This window comes from Ailuropoda melanoleuca, chromosome 8 (assembly GCF_002007445.2).
Source record: "Ailuropoda melanoleuca isolate Jingjing chromosome 8, ASM200744v2, whole genome shotgun sequence".
Lineage (NCBI taxonomy): Eukaryota > Metazoa > Chordata > Mammalia > Carnivora > Ursidae > Ailuropoda > Ailuropoda melanoleuca.
Window position 1 is genome coordinate 10040691 of NC_048225.1, and position 19066 is coordinate 10059756.

The window sequence follows — 19066 nt, forward strand, 5'->3', positions numbered from 1 at the left end:
AAAAGATTTTTGGAGGTCCCTCCCCCACCATTCTAGAAGTGCTTTAAACTGAACACCCTGGTAGTAGCCCTTTCTGAAAGAATGTCCATGAGATAGAACATGAGCCATGGCTCAAGCCAAAGTTATAAGGAAACAGAAACTGAATAAACTGAGGAAGAGCAAGCAGAAGCTACAAAGTGGATGAAAAACATAGAACATTGGGGAAGCATGTTAGTTGGTAGAAAGCAGAATAAGGAGTATATACACAGAGTTGCTGACTCACTTAGTGGCCAAACATTAGAGGAAACACACAAAAATGTCTGACGTCCCTTCAGACACCTTGAAATCAGAACCACCCACCTATTTCTGCTTGTCCTGAGATCTGTTCAGCCTCTCTTGGGATCTTTAAAATAAAGTCCCTATAAAGTGAAGTAATTCGAGGGAGTAGCTGTTGCTTCTAACCAAAAGACGCTAACAAAACTGCCAGATGGAGAAAAGTGAAGGAAATCCTGGGCACAGAATTCAGCACATGCGATGGCACAGCCAAGTCATAAAACAGCCTGGAATGTTTGAAAAGATAGAAAATGAGAGCCAGAAGGGACGCCTGGGTGGCTCAGTTGTTAAGCGTCTGCCTTCGGCTCAGGGTGTGATCCTGGCGTTCTGGGATCTAGCCCCACATCAGGCTCCTCCACTGGAAGCCTGCTCCTCCCTCTCCCACTCCCTCTGCTTGTGTTCCCTCTCTCACTGGCTGTCTCTCTCTCTGTCATATAAATAAATAAAATATTTTTTAAAAAAAGAAAAGAAAAGAAAATGAGAGCCAGAAAGGGGGAAAAGCTGAAAAGCAGGAGAAAGGAATAGTCAGAAGGACAAGGATTGCATTTTGTAGTGGTTAAAGTTGATGCTAAAGGAAGCTGGAAAATGTTTGCTCTGGTGATTTCTGTGAGGAGAGGGCAGTGCGCAGGAGATAATCCTGGATTTCTAGGGTTTGATTCTCCCTAAAGTGGATTAATCCCTAGAGAATCCAGACCGAAAGGACCTGTTCTTTAAAGCAGAAATTCTCAGAAGGTGCTGCCAGGACCAGCAGCATCAGCACCACCTGGGAATTTGTTAGACTATGGACTCTGGGAAACAAACTGGGGGGATTGGGATAGGCCGGTGATGGTTATTAAGGAGGGCATGTATTGCATGGAGCACTGGGTGTTATAAGCAAACAATGAATCATGGAACACTACATCAAAAACTAAGGATGTACTGTATGGTGACTAACATAACATAATAAAAAATTTTTATTAAAAAAAAGAAATGCAAATTCTCAAGCCCCACCTCCCCAGTCCTACAGAATCGGAAACTGCATTTAAAAACCCCTCCAGGCGATTCTGATCCATGCTAAAGAACCACAGGTCTGCCAGCTGAGAGAGGTCTCTGCTTGGACCCAGCGGGGAAAAGTCCAGGTAGAATTAGAGAGACACACGTGCACAGAACTTGGCAAGGTGAGACATTCCCCCTCTATGAGCCCACCTGCATGTGGCTAAGACTGAGGAAGCCTCACTCCTGGTCACAGGAGTCTGCGCGTCTCCATCACTGACTTAGGGTGGAAGTGTGGAGGAAGGAGATAGAGAGGGGAGCTTTGCATGTGGTCCAGACTTATCTTAGCATTATTGTAGGTTCCCACCTTAGTTTTCTAGCTGATGTGAGCTGCACTGTGCTGATCTCAACATAAACTCAAGATTATAGAAGCGGATGAGTGAGCCGTCCTCCCCCCGGCTCTGTCCCTTATCCCCTTAACCTGGGACTAGAATGCTCAGGACTGACTTGATCAACTCTGAGACAGTTCCACCTCTACTCCTACCTCAATGGTACGCCGTGGTGCAAAACCAGCTCACTCCTCAGCCTTCAGCAGCTTTGATCACATAGTTTATTGATCCTCAACGTTAGAATCAATAAGGGAGCTTTCAAAAAAAAGTTTAAAGTCTGAGCCCCAGCCCAGAGCAATTAAGTCAGAATTTCTGAAATGGGCCTGTCATTGGTGTTTTTAGGGTGATTGCCGTGGTGATTCTAACACACAGCTGTGGCTGAGAACCACTGAAGACTAGTTCCCCTGCAAATCCCATCTTCCTGCCGTGAAGGGGGAGCTCCCTGTGGCAGGGGCACAGCAGCTGTGACAGAACACACCAAAAGCTGCAGGTGGCTGGGTACCGCAAAGCATTCAAGAGATGGAGGGAGGGAAGAGGGACCAGAGAAGTGGGAGGACCTGGATTTTGCTGGAGCGTGCATACCCAACTCAGGAGTTCCGACATTATCCTGAGGACACTGGAGACAGACCTGATTCGGGAAAAATCAGAAGACAGTGGAGGCATAGCATGAAGACCAAGTGAAGGGAGCGATACCGAACTGTGTGGTTCATATGTCTGGCTCAGTGCCTGATACAAAGGAGGTGTCTAAAAAGCACTGGTTCCTTCCCTGCTCTTTTCAACTAGGAGCAGTGGTTTGGCTGCATGGAAAGAAACCACACACTCATTTTCAGAGCCGCGTTGGAACCAGCTCCTTGCTCACGGAGAGGCCTGAGCTCGGCGCGCGCGTTCTGTGAGTTCACTCCTGGAGGTGTGTGGGCTGTGAGTAGGGGAAAGAGATCTCTGAACACGATGCTCAGACTAACCCGGGGATGGGTACAGCACACTGGAACCCGAGCAGGGCCCCTCGAGGGTCACGTGGCAGTCATGACTTGTGTTCACTTGGGTGTGCAGTGTCAGCTGGAGTCCAGGGAGGCTGCTGAACTTCCCAGTGGCAAGCCCACAAGGTCAAGCTGCTTCCCTGAACCTCTCGATTCCCCCTCACTAGTCCTTTTGCTCTCCATGCTCCAAGAACTCATTAAATCCTTCCTTGATGTGATTTTCTTTCTCTGCTGTGAACACCAGAGATAATAAGCTCTCCCAACACAAGATTCCTTTTGCTCAGCCTGAAATAAACTCTTTCCAAATTCAACTTTGAGATCCAGACAACAGGTCAGCTGCTACCCTGACCACGACCTGCTTCTAGTGTGTGCTGCTCCCGCCAATGCATGCAGCCCTGACTGACGTGTCTTCATTTATTCAGTCTGCTCAGCTCGGCATTTGTTCTCGAGAAAATCCAGCCTGGCCTCTTGGGACCTCGTCTTAATACTGGTTTTGCAGTGGCTGCCCCCACCCTGCTGTTTCCTGTCAATTTAGCCACGTTGCCAACTCACCTTCATTACAATCTCCTCTTAAGCTTCTCAGCCTCCTACCTTCGGTGGAGGCTTAATGGGCTGTTTCTCTTTACTTGGAAGGACCGATGCCAGAAAAGGGTAGCTCTGAGGAGGACCTGGAAGCCAAGACCACCCATCACCCAAAGTCTCAGCATCCCACCACCCTCTCTGTACTAGGTCTGTCCCACCCTCTTGGTATCTTGGATACTGCAATTAACAGAGAGACAGAGGCTGCCTGGCTCACAGACCCCTAGGACAGTTTCCTGACTCTGTGATATCCAATGCTTCATGATNGCCTCGTCTTAATATTGGTTTTGCAGTGGCTGCCCCCACCCTGCTGTTTCCTGTCAATTCAGCCGCGTTGCCAACTCACCTTCATTACAATCTCCTCTTAAGCTTCTCAACCTCCTACCTTCGGTGGAGGCTTAATGGGCTGTTTCTCTTTACTTGGAAGGACCGATGCCAGAAAAGGGTAGCTCTGAGGAGGACCTGGAAGCCAAGACCACCCATCACCCAAAGTCTCAGCATCCCACCACCCTCTCTGTACTAGGTCTGTCCCACCCTCTTGGTATCTTGGATACTGCAATTAACAGAGAGACAGAGGCTGCCTGGCTCACAGACCCCTAGGACAGTTTCCTGACTCTGTGATATCCAATGCTTCATGATAGGGCCCAAGCCCATCTCCAAAGAATACATTCCAACAAAGTTCACACGTATGTTAAGTCCCTTTCCCCACCTATACTGCAGATTGCACAATTTCTACTAAAAGCCCATCCTGAACATCAGACGAAGAACCATTGTTCGGGGCGCCTGGGTGGCTCAGTCGGTTAAGTGTCCGACTCTTGGCTTTGGCTCAGGGCATGATCTCAGAGTCATGAGATTGAGGCCTGTGTCAAACCCTGCATCTGGCTCCATGCTCAGCAGGGAGTCTGTTTGAGACTCTCTCTCTCCCTGTCCTTCTGCCCCTCCCCCCACTTGCACACATGTGCGCTCTCTCAAATAAATAAATAAATCTAAAAAAAAAGAAGAAGAACCTACATTCCGTGACTAGCACTAAGGACATTCTTGGGAAAAATTAAGGGGCAAATGCAATGTTCATTCCAGTTAAAAGGTATTTGAGCTCAGGGGTCTAATGTAAACTGTCACCTTGAAGAGGACAAGACAGCACAATGACTGGGTATCCAGGCTCTAGGGACAGACTATGGATTCAAAGCCCAGCTCTGCCACTTCCTAGCTGTCTGCCCCTGGGCAAGACACTTCACTTCTTGTGCCTCAATATCCTCATCTTTTAAATGCGGATGATGTTAGCGATCATCTCATAGGAATGTTGCAAAGGTAAGAGTGTCGACACATACAAGGTGCACAAAACAGTGCACAGCACACAGCAGGTGTTCAGTAAAAGGAGCTGGGACCAGTTTCCTCTTGGGCAGCTTCTGTGCTTTGTGGAAGTTCCACGCGTGTACGCGGGTAGAAGTCTCCAAACAGACATGAGGTCTCAGTAAACTGACATTTTGCGTGGGTTCTCCCAATGCCCACAAATCACAGATCAGACAAGTACCAAGATTATACAGATGCCACATGCTGTCCAAAGGAAAGACGAACCCAATGTACCCACCCCACCTTCCCGCTCCTGCCAGTTTCAAGAGAAGGGCCTGTCAACATCCAGCTGAAGAAGTGTGCATTAATGTAACCCTAACCGTTCAACTTCGGCTGTGGGAGGACCAGCTGCTGCCACCCGGTGAAGGACCAACACAAATAAGCCACTTAATACCCTTCACTCAGGGGAGGAATAATCTCGTATGTCTTCAGTTTCCATATGTGGCTTGGGGTTTCTCAAATATTTGATTTAAACCTCATTTAAAACATAGTGTAGCCATCTAAACCATAAAGAAAATGTGTTATATGCCCAATTTTGGTACTTGGAGACCACCAGCCCATTAATCAAGGTTACAAAATCAACTCATTTTTATACAGGCCTCTGAATGCCGTTTTCCTCTTTTAATTGAAGCATGTCCTGAGTCTGAGAGTCAGGCTGTGCAAAGCCCGTGGCTATTACCAACAACCTCACCGGGTAAGTCCGGATCCCTTGGTGCTATGCAGCCAACACCAAAATCTGGAAACAAACTGGATCCGGAAGTGAAGATGACTCTCTAATTTGATGCACAGTCCCTGCCTTCAACTCCTTATACTCATCAAAATGACATCACTGTTCACACTGATTGATGTCATACTAAGCAGGTATTGCCAATTTGGAATTATAAAATAAATGCATGCTAATAAAATACTGCTTTGTGCCATATATTAAAGGGCTCCAAATGAAGATTTTTATCTTTAAAAGCTGCTTGAAATCTTACACTAACGGTTAGTGCCCCCTCGAAGCCAACCTGCACGTCTCTTCCAGAACAATCTCTCCATTTTACACATATACTCTCTTTATATGTGACTGTGACTCTCCTGTTTCAGCGGTCTCAGAGGCTCCCTCCCCACTTCCCATGAGACAAACTGAGGACTCCCTGGCTTGGCTGCCACATATTCACTGGGATCAGACCCTGTTCTGGGTCCACAATCATAGGACGACTAGCACAGAACCCCTTGCTTTTCCCAGGAAATATCAGGTATTTCTGTATTGCTGCTCCCTTGGTCCCAGAGGCTCTTGTTCTCTCTTCCCCTCCTAGCTGTAACCCTGCCCCGGGCCCAGCTCAGCTCTGACATTCATCAGTCAAGGCCCAACTCCAGCAGAGTCTCCTTACCCAGGCTCATGCCTTATTCACGCTCCCATAGCACCTCACACCTGGCCCTGTACTGAAATGGCTGGTGTACATCTCCGAGCTCCTTGCCTGACTAGGAGTTTCTACTGTAATAGTGAGATATTTATCTCTACATCAGGCACACAACACGCACGTAATAAAAACGAAGGAAAGGCGGGTGGGGAGATGGGAGAAGGGAGGCCGAAGGGAGGGAGGAGGGGATGGGCAGAGATCGGCAGGACAGATCGGGGAGGACCGGATCCTCCATGGTGACCATCCTGACAAGGCAGACACAAAACTAAACATGGCCTCTTGTGCCACACAGCCCACCTCCTAGGAGCATGCAAGATCTTCCAGATTAAGCTATGTTCTGGACTATTCTGTTACGTGCTCTTTCAAGATAATAAAGACAGACAATTTGGCAGGGCACTGTGGGGGCTGGGGGACCTAGTCTTTTCTACTAAAAACATGACTCAACCAAGGCTCGCCTTCTTGTGAATCAGAGGCAGCATTTTGTTTTGGGCTTTCTAGTCTGCACAAATATGTTGGTATGGAAACCACACTTCTGAGGTTACGATCGAAACATCATTTGCCTCCACTGGCTTTCTTAAAACCTTACATGCTGATAGTAGGTGGGAAATTTCTGCATTTACCACACCAGTTCTTTCTGGCAACAAGCATCTATCTGTAAGTGGTTGTAAAGTAATTGTAGCAAACTCTTTCAAAATAGTTCATATTTGTGCTCTTTCAGCAAATAATAAATATAGCCAGTTTTTAGTACTTGTCTGCAACCAGATCGTGAATCCCCTGAAGACAGTGCTATCTTATTCAGCTCTGAGCGCCCCAGGCTTACGATGGGGCGTAACACCAAGAAAACGTCCAGTAAATGGGGTTTGACTTGGATAAACATGACAACTGGCAGATATGCCAACACGGATTCAAAGCCATAACCTTTTCCATTTGCCTAGCTCTACGCAATCTCCAAAGCCTTCTCCTTATTTAATTTGACTCGGTCTTCCCATCTACTCTGTGAGTTATGCAGGGCATATGTTATTAGTCCCATTACGTAGAGGAGAGAACAGGAACTCAGCAAAGTCCAGAGACAGCTGGGCTCAGGAACAAGCAACGAAGACCAGATCAGAACCCAGACTCCGGGGCTCCTGGGACCAGCATTCTTCTCACCTCACCAACCTGGCCTCCCCTAAATGCCTCCCACACATAGTGCAACGGATACCCAAGCCACAGGCTCCACGCTGGGCTACGACACCCCGAGCTTGCTCTTGTATTTATTCTCCTGTTTTATGAGTGTCTTCTATGGTGATTTAATTTGATATTAATCGGCGAGGGCTGCCATAACAGAATATCACAGACCGCGTGGCTTAAAGAACAGAAATCTATTTCTCACAGTTCTGAAGCCCGAAGTCCAAGACCAAGGTGCCATCAAGGTCAGTTTCTGGTGAGAACTCTCCTCCTGGCTTGCAGATGACCACCTTCTCACTGCCTCATATGGCCTCTTCTCTGTGCTTGGGAGGAAAGAGAGAGCACTGGTGTCTCTTCCTTTTCTTATAAGGACACCAGTGAAGAGCTCATTTAACCTTAATTACTACCTCCCAAAGGCCCTGTCTCCCTATCCAGTCACACTGGGGGTTGGGGCTTCGACACATGCACTTGGGGAAGACAGTCTGTCCATACAAGCTTAATCCAGATCTCTCCAAAATGCATACAGATTGTATCCTGGCTCCTCTCCCACAGACCTTCCCTGACCCTACACATCCATTTTTCTCATTTGCTTTGACTTGCCTTCATTTTAATGAATACTGTTCTGTGAGAGAGTTCTGGAATACAATGCATTTGTACACCAGAGTTTTTCCCTGTGCTTATCTCAGTTAATTTCTGAGCAGCCACATGAGTGGGAACTGTAATGAATCCTTCCGTTTCTCTGCCGAGCATGAGTGTGGGGACTGCCAGAGCGGGGCTGACGTGAAGTGGAGACCCCTGAAAGGCAGCCCGGTGTGCTTTATCGTACTTTACAGGAGCAGCGCACACAGGAGAGGGGGTCTACTTCTGCCATCTTACCTTGGTCTCACGTGATGGGATGCAATAAATTGCAGCTGCCACTGAGACCAGAAAGAGAAGCCTGCACTGCTCTGGGCTGCTCACTTTGTGAGGCCCTATCCTGTAGGGCCGGCACCAGGATGAGGCGGGAGCCAGCCCATCCTGTGTGAGCCTGAGAGCCATGCCTCACTTGCCTCACCCTAGGCCTGACCCTGCTGTCCTGGCCCTTTTTGACACACCCTCCCTGAAGGGAGAAGCTCACAGGGTTAAGGTAATGTGCCCACCCAGGGCCCATGTGCCCCCTCCTAGACCCTAGAATTTAAGTAGCCCTGAGGCTACACAAGGGAGCCCAACCAAGGTTGTTCTCAGCTGAAAGGTTCCAGGTCCCAGCCCCAGCTCCAGGCCCACCCAGCCCCAGACCAGGCTAGGATGTGATAAAAGTCATTTCTCAGTCGTGCTCATTACCAGGGCCATGAATGACAGATGAGCCCAGCCTGGAGCCCTTTGTTTTGGGGTCCTCATTGGCAGCACACCCTGTCAGGCCCACCACATGCCCCTAGGTTTAAAGATTCTTGGACCCAAGCTGCTTGCTACTGGTTCATGCAGGCAAGAAGATGGGAGAGGACACTCTGGCCCCTGGTGGTTGGAGAGTCGGTCTAGATAGCCCCTCACAGCCTGGCCTGCAGCTCCACCCAGGGTCCTTGCAAAAAGACTGCCAAGAGTCTTTCTCCCTGAGTCCCAGCATCACCCCCACCTGCTCCAGCCCCTCCTTGCCCAGATCCGCTGTGCAAATAGAGGGCCACTGCCAACTGTGGGAACAGTAAATCTTCCCTCACTCTTTTATTCATGCCCTCACCTCTGCAGGCAGTGTTGAGGAAAAACAAACCCCACAAAATCCCCGTGGGCTCCAGCAGTCTGGCAGTCTCTTCTTTGCTCCTCTCTGATCCCCTTTGGATGACAGAGGCTACAGACGAGGCCTACCCGCCTCCCAGGGGATGACAGCACCCCCCTCCCCTCCTCCTGAGTGGGCTCCGTGAGCATCGCATGCTGAGCCCCGTACCAGCTCTGGGGAGCAGAAATCAGTGAGACCTGGGGAAGCTGGGAGATCAATATTCATGGCTTCCGGGAGCAGCACTATATCTATCTCACCTTCCTAGCCTCTCCCAAACTGCAGAAGAGCTTCTGGGCCTGGGAGGGCCAGGCTGGCGGGGTGAGGTTCCGCTGCCCGGGCTGCCATCTGAGGAACCACCGCAGGAACGAGGGGCAGCTAGAGCAGCAAGGCACTCCTGCTCCAAGAACCTCAGGGCCAAGGCGGCATCTGCGAAACAGTCCAGACCTCGAGAACTCCCAGGAACCTTCTCTTCCTCCAACTCTGGGTCACCAGCACAGGATTCTTTTAAGCCCAGTCAGACTGAGGGAAGACTGGAGGAGGCCGAGGGGTACTAGGTTTTACAGAATGCCTTTTATACAGAAGGGAGGCGGTGGACTTAGCGTGACCCACTGTCCTGGTTTGCCCAGGCAGCGGTTTCTGGGGACATGGGGCTTTCGGTGTTACAACCAGGACCATCCTAGGCAAGCTGGGAAGGTAGAGTCACCCTGAGGGGCTGTGCGAAAGGATTCTCCCTCCCTGGTAACATGGCCAGGAACAGAAGACTGCTTGGACCAAAGCTGCCTGTAGGTTAGGGTTCTGCTAACCAAAACCTTTCCTTACAACTCCCCCTCATGCATAGGGAGAGGCTGCAGGAAGAAGGGGTCCTGAGGCCAGCTTAGGAGCTGTCGAGAGAAAGAGGGCAGAAGGAAATTGTCCGTGGTCTTTGTGTTTGTGTGTGGGGGGAAGACATTTCCTCACTGTCTTTAGGAAGCTGGGGCCCATGAGGCCCTGCATGGAGCCTAGGGTGTCAGGAAGGAGATGGGGGGCACTTGAAACACTTCCAGGTCAAAGGGATCTACCTGTCCTGGAACCCTTCACCCTGATACAAATGCTGGCCAGACGGACATGGGAAAAGCGGCTTTAAAATCGTTTGCCTGGTGTGGTTGCCACCCCCTCCAGGACGCAGAGGGCAAGCCTCAAGGGAGAGCAGCTATGAGCGAGGTCCTAGTGTGGGCCTGGGGAGCCAGAACATGCTGGGTCCTTTACATCTGGCCCAGCACCACCCTATGGTACTCTCCACAGCAGCGCAGACATCTCCAGAGGTAACAGGTTTGAGTTAGAGCTGAGAGGGCACATCCAGCAGAGCCTACCTGGCCGAGACTCCCTGTTTGACAGGTGGGAGACAAAGTTCAACGGAGGCTGACTCATTAGCTCAGGAGAGCACGCTCTTAAGTGGCTGGCGGCCCAGATTGGGACTCCACCCATCAGATGCCATAGCCACAGAGGCCTTGGAAGGGAGGAGGCTCAGAATTTAAGGCCAGGCCTGTGAAAGGCCCTGCTTTCCTGGAGCCCACACGCTGCTCTGAGAGAGGCACATGAGTGGGAAATCAGCATCTTCTGGAGCCAGGACTGCCCTCTCCATTCTGAGTCCCCAGCTTGGTCTGCTCCAGCACCAACTCCAGGTGGAAACCTTCCGGTGGATTCCCCGGGACTGCTCTGCCCTTGGGTCCCCCAGAGCACTATAAGTCTACAGAGGGTGCCTGCCTGCTCCACATTTCACCTTCCAGGTCTTGGAACATGTAAGGAAGATCAGCCTTGTCCTCAGCAGTAGGAAGCTACTCCCCATCTGATACTAGGAACCTACTAGAGGCGGTGGTATTTAAGACAGTTTAAACAGCCATTAACAACCTTGGGCTCCAATTGGTTAGCAGGAAGCAGAGTCCCAAGGGTGAGGCATAGCCAAAGAGTGCATTCTGATGTGTCTGGGGGTGGGGTGGGGGGTTCTGGACGAGGGATGCTGGGAGAGGCTGAAGAGTGGCAGCAGATGTAGGTGGGCTCTCTCGAGTAGCCAGGAGGGTCCTAAGTGCATGGCCAGGAGAGGACAGAGCATAGAAAACAATGGAGAAACTGGGGAAAATCATCTCCCAGCAGCTCCTGCACCAACTTTTAGCACTGATAGGATTTCCAGCTTTGTCCTATTATGGGTGAGCCCAGCACTTCCCAAAGTGAGGTGTAGGAAAGAGCCTGAGAAATGTTCCCAAGGAACGTCAGGGCTTCCCCCACATTCACAGCAACCCTTCTAGGAAAAGCAGGACTCCACAGGAGGTCTAACAAGGAGACAGAGCTTGTACCCCTACTGTACCCTCCAGACCCCGAAAGTACAGAGAAGGAGTAGACGAGAGAAGGAGTAGAGACCCTGGGCATGGCAGCCAGGAGCAACCTGCTTGGGAAGTCCCAGGGGGCTCACCAGCTCTGCCCAGGCAGGTGTGACGCTGAATCCTTGGACAGGAGAGACAAGTTTCCTGCACAGAAATGCTCTTATTCCACGATAGGCCCTCAGAGCTCCCTTAGCAATTACTGCCTCGCCATGTAGCTTTGTGCCTGGCTGGCCACTATAATTTATTGCAAATAAGTCTCATTGCTCCAATAAGGTAGTTGGCTTCTCTACCTCCAAATTCCCTACAGAGCTTAACGCAGCTGGGCACCCAGCTGGTCCCCATTAAAATCCTTCTGGACCTGAATCTTCCCACCTTTCTTGCCCCCCATCTCTATACCTGCACTGCGGCAGTTGGCCCAGGGGCACAGGGCTAGCCCCCACCAGCACCCCTCCTCCCTTTCCTAAGAGCTGGATTGTCAGGTGCTAACAAAGGAAGGGCAGGTGGGAGCCTGAGTCTGAAGATCCGACTGGCAAAAGATACTAAGAGATTCTGTAGGTTAACAGGGAACTGCTATTAGCAAATTCTCTAATTAGGGTTCTCTTTATCGTCCTCCTGTGGAAGATACTCATTTGTAAAGTTTAAGTCGGACTGTGAATCTCACGGAGAACTGGCAATCCGTAAGAATATTGCCTAAGAAGGGTCTCTGGCAGGAGCCACTGAATTTCCCAGGTTTTCCTATACCTCACCTATAAAAAGCAGGGATGGCAATGCATTAGTGTAGGCAGATGACTCACTAGGTGATAAAGCACCTTCCAAGTATACACTTCTGTGCAACACTGGACCATCTCGTTCATCCATGGGCAAAACAGTGGTGTGGATGCAGAGTGAAAAGTTTCCGGGGTTCACTGGAACTTACTCGTGGCAGGTCTTGGGGAATCCTTAATCTTTCTGAACTGATTTTCTTGCCTGTACAATGGGCACAGTAATAATACTATCTTCACTGCACAGATTTTATGAGATCTAAGTGAGATACACATGAACAATGTCGATAAACTGTAATATTCAAATATTACTGATTGTTAACCTACAATAATGACGGTGATAAATAACAACTTCCCTTTAAAGAAGCCAACGCTTCTGGGTGACGTGAGAAACACCAAGAATATCACAGTTGATGGATTTGCTGGTAACTCTTCCCTGCCCAGGGAGATCAGCTGTCCTGAACTGCCTCCTGGGATGGGGGCTTACCAGAGTCAGGGAGCAAATGCTCGAGCTCATGGAAGGAGCTGGAGGGCTACGAACACAGGGTGAGGCTATTTGCCACCCACCAGAGCCTCCCCCATGCTGCTCCTGCAGCTCGAGAGCAGCCTCCCAGCAACCTCCTCACAGGTAACAGAGCGACAGTCAATGAGGCACTTACGTTTTAGTGCACTTCATGCAAAGGGAGCAGACCCTCCAGGAATGAATATTCATTTGTACTACCCCTCCAAAAAAAAAAAATGCTGATAAAGTCATGAAAAAGTTGTGTTATTGCTAAACACTAATTGCATTTCCTTGGGTGAGCACCATAAAAAATTCACTGCAGTTTTTAGAAACAAGATGCCAAGTGCATTTTAATTGCTAGAGAGAAAAGAGTCGGGGAGAAGCTGAACCAGGAAAATGCTAACCGGGCATAAACTCAGAAAGAAATCTCCCCAAGACGGAAAGCCCAGCACTGAGACAGGGGCTAAGGCGACAGGTCTTGGGAAGCCAGGCCCTCCTAAGAGAGCACTGACTTAATGGTTCTCAGGCCCGATGCAGCAGCCCACAGACAGCTGGGGCTTTTTGCTGCAGATCGTGACGTGTAGATTTAAGAGATGTACAGAATTAAATAAGTGCCAATATTCTAAAGAGATGAGCAGGAGTCTATTCCAGAGCTTTAAGAAACATGTATGGGAGGAAAATTACAATTTTATCCCTTAGTGTGTGTGTGTGTGTGTGTGTGTGTGAGAGAGAGAGAGAGAGAGAGAGAGAGACAGAGAGAGAGAATGAGAGGCAGACCGAGACCATACATCACTTCACTTTAATAACAGCACTTCTTGGACCAGTTCACAGAACTGTCATTTTGAACCAATTCTCTATCACAGCACCAACCAGAGCACTCTCACAGTGCCCCCGCCCCAGCAGGGCCAGCCAGAGCCAGGAGGGAACAGGCAGTCGGCAAGAAGGACAGCGGAGTGGGGAGGCTCCTTGACTCCATGGACTTGGCCCCACCTTGATCCAGGGGCTCCTCTAGGGAGGCACCTGCCCCGCCTGAGAGCACAGGGAGAGCAGTCACAGGGCATCCCTAAGCAGCCTCCCAAAAGATGCGCACAAGGGTTTGGGGGCGGTGGGGGAGGAGGAAGGGCAGGCACTGAGCTGCTGCCAGCAGCCTCTTCCTCTCTCACACCTTCCCCACGCACCCCAGCCCCCAACCTTCCCAGGCCCCCCCCCGCCCCCGCTGTCCTGTTACTGAGGCTCTCTGGTGAGAAAGAGGGACTCAAAATCAGGGCCTGAGGGGAGAGGCCCTCCCCAGAGGCCGGCCCGCTGGGGGGTGACTGCCTTGTGTGGGAGGAGGTCCATGCCTTCTGCATCTGAGGCGCCCGCTTCTCCTCCATCTAGCGGACCTGCCAGAGACCCAGGAAGCATGAGGCTGCATGCAGGACTAGGGGAGGGAGCCCTGGGCAGAAAGAGGAAGGAGCCAGACCCACAGCATGGGCCCGCCACCCACTGGCCCAGTACTGTTCATTTTAGTAAGTCACTTCACCATTCGGAACCTTGATTTCTACTTCCAGCAAATGCAGCTAAAAATATCTGCTTCTCGAGTTTTTCTGTAAGGCTTGAATGAGAAGGTGGGTGCATATGTCCCCTGGAATCTTTAAAATTTATTACCTACCACCTGTGCCTGTGCCCAACCCTGCAGAAAGATGCTTTTCTTCATCACACCCTGCATTTGTAAAGTTCTTTATACATATAACCTGTTTTCATACACATTATCTTACTCGGCCCTCCCACTGAACAGATGAAGTTGAGTGCCTTGCCCAGTGTTCCACAAGAATTAATCCCTTGATGAATGCAAACTGCTAAATGCTGAGCTCTCTCCAAAGTCAAGGAATGCAGGCACTCCAAACTGCCTTGTCATCAGGAGTAAACACGAATAAGAATAACGTGCGGACCCTCACTGCAAGCCTAGCACTGTGCAGCTCACTACTCGTAGTCTTACCTCATTCACTCATCACAGGAGCATTCAAGGTAGCCGTGGTGCTACTACCAGGAAACGGAAGCTTGCCAAGGTTAGGAATTTGCCAAAGCTCACACAGTAAATAGCAGAACTGGGCTACATACCCAGGTCTACTCTTACCTAGATAACACTTAAATCCATGGAAATCCAATCACTTCCTCCTCCTACTCTAGGGACCATTCTCCAGCCCCAAGCAGGGCCCAGACCTAAGAGGTGAGGGTCACAGTTTCCAAGGGTTGGGTCCTTTACAAACCCGCCCATCCCATCCCTGCCGCCACACTCACCCTCACGGTGTCATGGATCCAGTCCAGGAACTCAGCAACCTTGGCGTACACACCGGGGTGATTGGGCTCTGCGCAGCCATGGCCCCAGCTGACCACCCCTACCAAGTGCCAGGTGCCCCCATCCAGGCACACCAGGGGGCCCCCACTATCACCCTGAGGGCATAGAGACACAGAGAGAGAGGCAGTTAGTCCTTCCTAGTGGAGGGAGCAGAGCCTCTGTTTCTGGCCTCTGCTGCTTCCAGCATGGGATCCCCGCTTGCCTCACCCCTCCATAAATCCTTAGCACACTACTCGACTTGCCTAGGCACCCCTCCGTCTAGAGAGGCTGCTCAGAGCAGGGGCCAAGCCACAGCAGGTCCCCCTGTTCCCACCCTCCACCGCGGTCCCCCTCCATGCTGTACCTGGCACGCATCAGCCCTCCCGTCCACGTAGCCCGCACACAGCATGCGGGGGGTGAGCGCCCCACTATACACGCAAGAGCTGTTGCAGAGCTGCGTGCTGAGCAGGGGCACCACGGTGTCCTGGAGCATGTCTGAGCTGTGGGCTGTGGGAGGTCCACATGGAGATGGAGGGACACAGAGTCAGGCCACAGGGCACAAAGCAAGGCCGGGAAGACACAACAGCAAGAGGGAAGGTGGTTAGAGGCCCCAGAGACACAAGACCCAAAGAGGGGAGCCCAAGGCAGGAGCTGTGGACCCTGGGAAGAAGGCACGGGTCCATCAGACATAAGAAGGAAGAGGAGTAGAACTCACATATGCCCCCCAAATGCTGAGGCCACAGCACTCCTGGGTTGGAAGGCAAGGGTGGCAAACACCCTTCCAGAAAGACCCAGGCTGGGGAGACCAGGGCTTCTAGGTTTGGTCAACGGTGATGCCCGAAAAAAAGGGGGCTGGCACCACCATTTGGCTGGGGGAGGTGGAGGTGGGAGATAGAGGTGCCTCACCTGGGGTAGAATGTCCCCCAGCCCCCCACCCCTATTTTACCCAGGGCCCCAAGAGCTGACTCACTGTGGCTGGGGTTGGTGTGACCCCAGCCAGACACCCAGCACTGAGAGCCCCTCGGAAAATCTTGCTTCTCGGCTGGCAGGCACACAGGACCCACGGTGTCTGTGGAGAAGCAGGTGGTCCTGGGCCCCACTCAGGCTCAGCTGCTCTTCCCCACCTCCTCACCCTCAGCCTGGGAGAAGAACTGGCTGGCAGGCCCTCCTCACTCCCTCTCAAACGGTCCTGGCTCCCAGCTTCCACGAGCCAGGCCTCCTATAAGGCTGTGCCGGTCATGCCCTGTACCACACTAGCAGGGAGGTCACCACTGACACAGAGGACAGTATATAAAGTGCTGTGTGCATAGAGCCTTCTAGGGTGGGCATGGACACACTGCATACCCCTGACCTGGGGACTGAGGGAGAATGGGGATTCCTTCTGGGCCTTTGTGCCCAACTACTCCTAATGAGGACTCACTTTGGATTTTCTTTAGGGTGTTTGATCCCTCTTGGGGCATTGTTTTCAAAAGTGCATGGCAGTCCAACAGGGTCGGGCCCTAATGTGTTCTAAAGTAGCATATAGACATGCCATTAAATAAACACTGATTCATATGGGGAGAAAGGATTCCCTTCTCAGGGCTCTTTCAGTCCTTCTGAGTGTATCAGGGAGAAAGATTCCATCCAGGGCCACTCCGTGGTTCTCCCAGCGCCTGCCAACCTCCCCCTAAACACTGCAAGCAGGCCCCGGGTGCAGTGGAGGGCAGCTGGATGGAACTTGAACGCTGTCTTGTTTTCACTCAGTATTTTTACGGTTGTTACCTACTTGCTACAAGTAAGATGGGTTCCACAGTTACGTGGCCACTTAAAGTTCCCCTTTCAAATATACTTAAGTCAACTTAGAAATATTAACTGCTGAGCCACAGTTCGGAGAATACACATAGGCGGTAAAATTGTGAAGGGCATGTAGCAACTACCGTGATTTGGGAAACCCAAGGCTATACGTGGTGACGGGAGGGAGGAGTGCAGAGCATGTGTGGGTGTGTGCGTGTGCCTGAGTGTGTATGTATGGGAGCGGGTGTGCGTGTGTGTACTTGTGTGAAGACTGCACGAGCGAGTGTATGCACATGTGAGCGTGCGTGTGTTTGTCGGTGAGGATGCAGGCACATGTGCATGCCGGGCTGCGGGGGTGCTTTTGAGAGCAGCTGCTGTGGAGAAGCCGGACCCAGAGTCAGGACACCAGGCTCAGAGCTGCTTGCTGCGTGGTCTTGCAGAGTCACCTTCCTCACTAATGTCATGTCCTTCCTTGTTTATACCTGCCTCATCTACCTGTCAGGGTTCCTACGAAGACTGAAGTAAAGACATTTGGGAAAATAGAGCTTCTTCACTGTAACATGTCACATGGTGGCTGGGACCTGGGGCCAGCCTGGGGCCGGGGGCGGAGCAGCCCAGTGGTAGATGGAGCACCAAGGAGGCTCTGCCGGGGACTTTGAGGCAAGTCCCACTTGCAGCCCAGCTCTGCAAAGGGCCAGAACCTTTGTCCCCAAAAGAGCCCGCACAAGAGTTGGTGCAAGCGTAGTTCCAGGCGCTGCCAGTTCACTGTGGTCACCAAATGAACTGAGTGTGTTAAGGGTTACGGCGCTGGGAGGGAACCTCAGAAATGAGCGGCCCCTCAGCCCCCACCCTCGGCCCCAGGGCCTGCCTCGCTCACCACAGCCAGCAGCTTGCTCGCCCCTGGCCAGCGCCTCACCTGAGAAGTTGAGCGGCGTCCGGAGCCGCAGGAGGGCGATGTCGTAGTCGTGATTCTGGGTGCTGTAGAGAGGGTGAGGGATGATCCTCTCCACCACGGCCCCCTGGTGGGGCCTGACGGCACTGTGGCTGACCAGCCCCGCATGGACCCGCCAGCTGGACAGGCGGGATAGCCTAAAACTGCACACACGAGCTGTGCTGAGCCTGGGGAAGGACAGGGCAGAAGAGGCTGACCTAGGTGAGGTGGTGGATGGGGGAAGCTGGCTGGAGAAGCCATTAGTGGATGCCCCCCATCACCAGGCTGGCAGCTCCCAGAACCCAGCACCGTGCCTCCTAGCATCCCTGCAGCAGCTGGCAAGATACTGGGCATGCAGAAGGTGCTTAATAAATGTTCTAGACTGGCCCAAGAAGTAAGACACTGTGGATGATCTGCAACTCCCATCCCCTCTATCCTGAATAACCCTCCTCCACATTTTATAACAAACATCAAAGGGGCTTGTGTGATATCCTAACTGTGAGTCAGACAAACTATGAGTCCTGTCTCTCCACCTACCACCTGTGACCATGGGGAAGTCGCCTCACCTCTCCTAGCTTCAGTCTCCTCATTGTAAAATGAGGAGTACGCTATCTGCCCTGCCCGCCGCCAAAAGGAGAGGTCCAAAGGGCTTATTCACTCGTCATTCATTCCTACACTGCTCTAACTACACCTACTGTATGCCAGGACTGTTCTAGGCCAGGGGGACATGGCAGTGGGAAAATCAGCAAAGAGACTCGGTGGTAAACAAGACTGAGAGTCTCGGTTCCCATGGAGCTTCCAGTCTAAACGGGAAGAAAGACATTAAACAAATAATTACATGGAAGGTGATTTAATTACAGTGGTGATAAACGTTAAGAAGCACGGAGTGCTGTGAATGGGAAAGCCTTTGAAAAACTTCAAAACTGAGCAAATATGAAGAACCAATCTTTGTGTTATTGCTGCTATTCGTGCAGAGCTGTTCTGGGCACAGAACGGGGAGAACTTCACAATCCATGCCTCTCAGAATGGACGCAGGGAGACAGTCCGACGTGGACATGTGATACGGGACATACCAACGGCCAAACAGAAAAGGCCGCTGAAGCGCTCTCCTCACCAGCGGCCCCCGAGACTTGCCTGCGCATGCAGTGAGCGGCGGTCACCACCCAGTGCGGCGCCAGCACAGAGCCCCCACATGTGTGCCGGGATCCCAGGGCCACACTGGCCTGCCAGGGCCAGCGCCCAGGAGCTGCGGCCTGCCCGCCGACTATCCGGGAGGCCAGGGGCCTCACTCCACACTCTGCAAACAGAGAAGCACAGGGGAGATGGTCAGTCAAAAGACAGGTGGGTGTCAGCATGGTCCTAATCCTCGGGGATGGGGCCCAGTGTGGACAGCTCTCATTTATTACTTTATTTGGGGGACGGGATGGTTGAAGTGTCAATTATACACCTGTGAGCTCACAGACAGCCACGACCATGCCTACATTGTCCGTGGAGCCCCAACACTTCACAAAAAGCCTGTCCCACAGAAG

At 51.6% G+C, this 19066-nt stretch overlaps 1 protein-coding gene across 1 annotated transcript in view; it reads right to left on the bottom strand.

The window, feature by feature from the left end:
- Window positions 1-19066, bottom strand: part of TMPRSS5 (transmembrane serine protease 5) — a 69298-nt gene that overhangs the window by 39788 nt on the left and 10444 nt on the right. Inside the window, exons 9-13 of the mRNA XM_034665791.1 lie at window positions 18672-18834; window positions 17523-17701; window positions 15804-15902; window positions 15198-15340; window positions 14797-14949 (exon numbers count right to left, since the gene is read on the bottom strand). Of these exons, the coding sequence (XP_034521682.1) occupies window positions 14797-14949; window positions 15198-15340; window positions 15804-15902; window positions 17523-17701; window positions 18672-18834 (737 nt within the window). The remainder of the gene's footprint in view (window positions 1-14796; window positions 14950-15197; window positions 15341-15803; window positions 15903-17522; window positions 17702-18671; window positions 18835-19066) is intronic.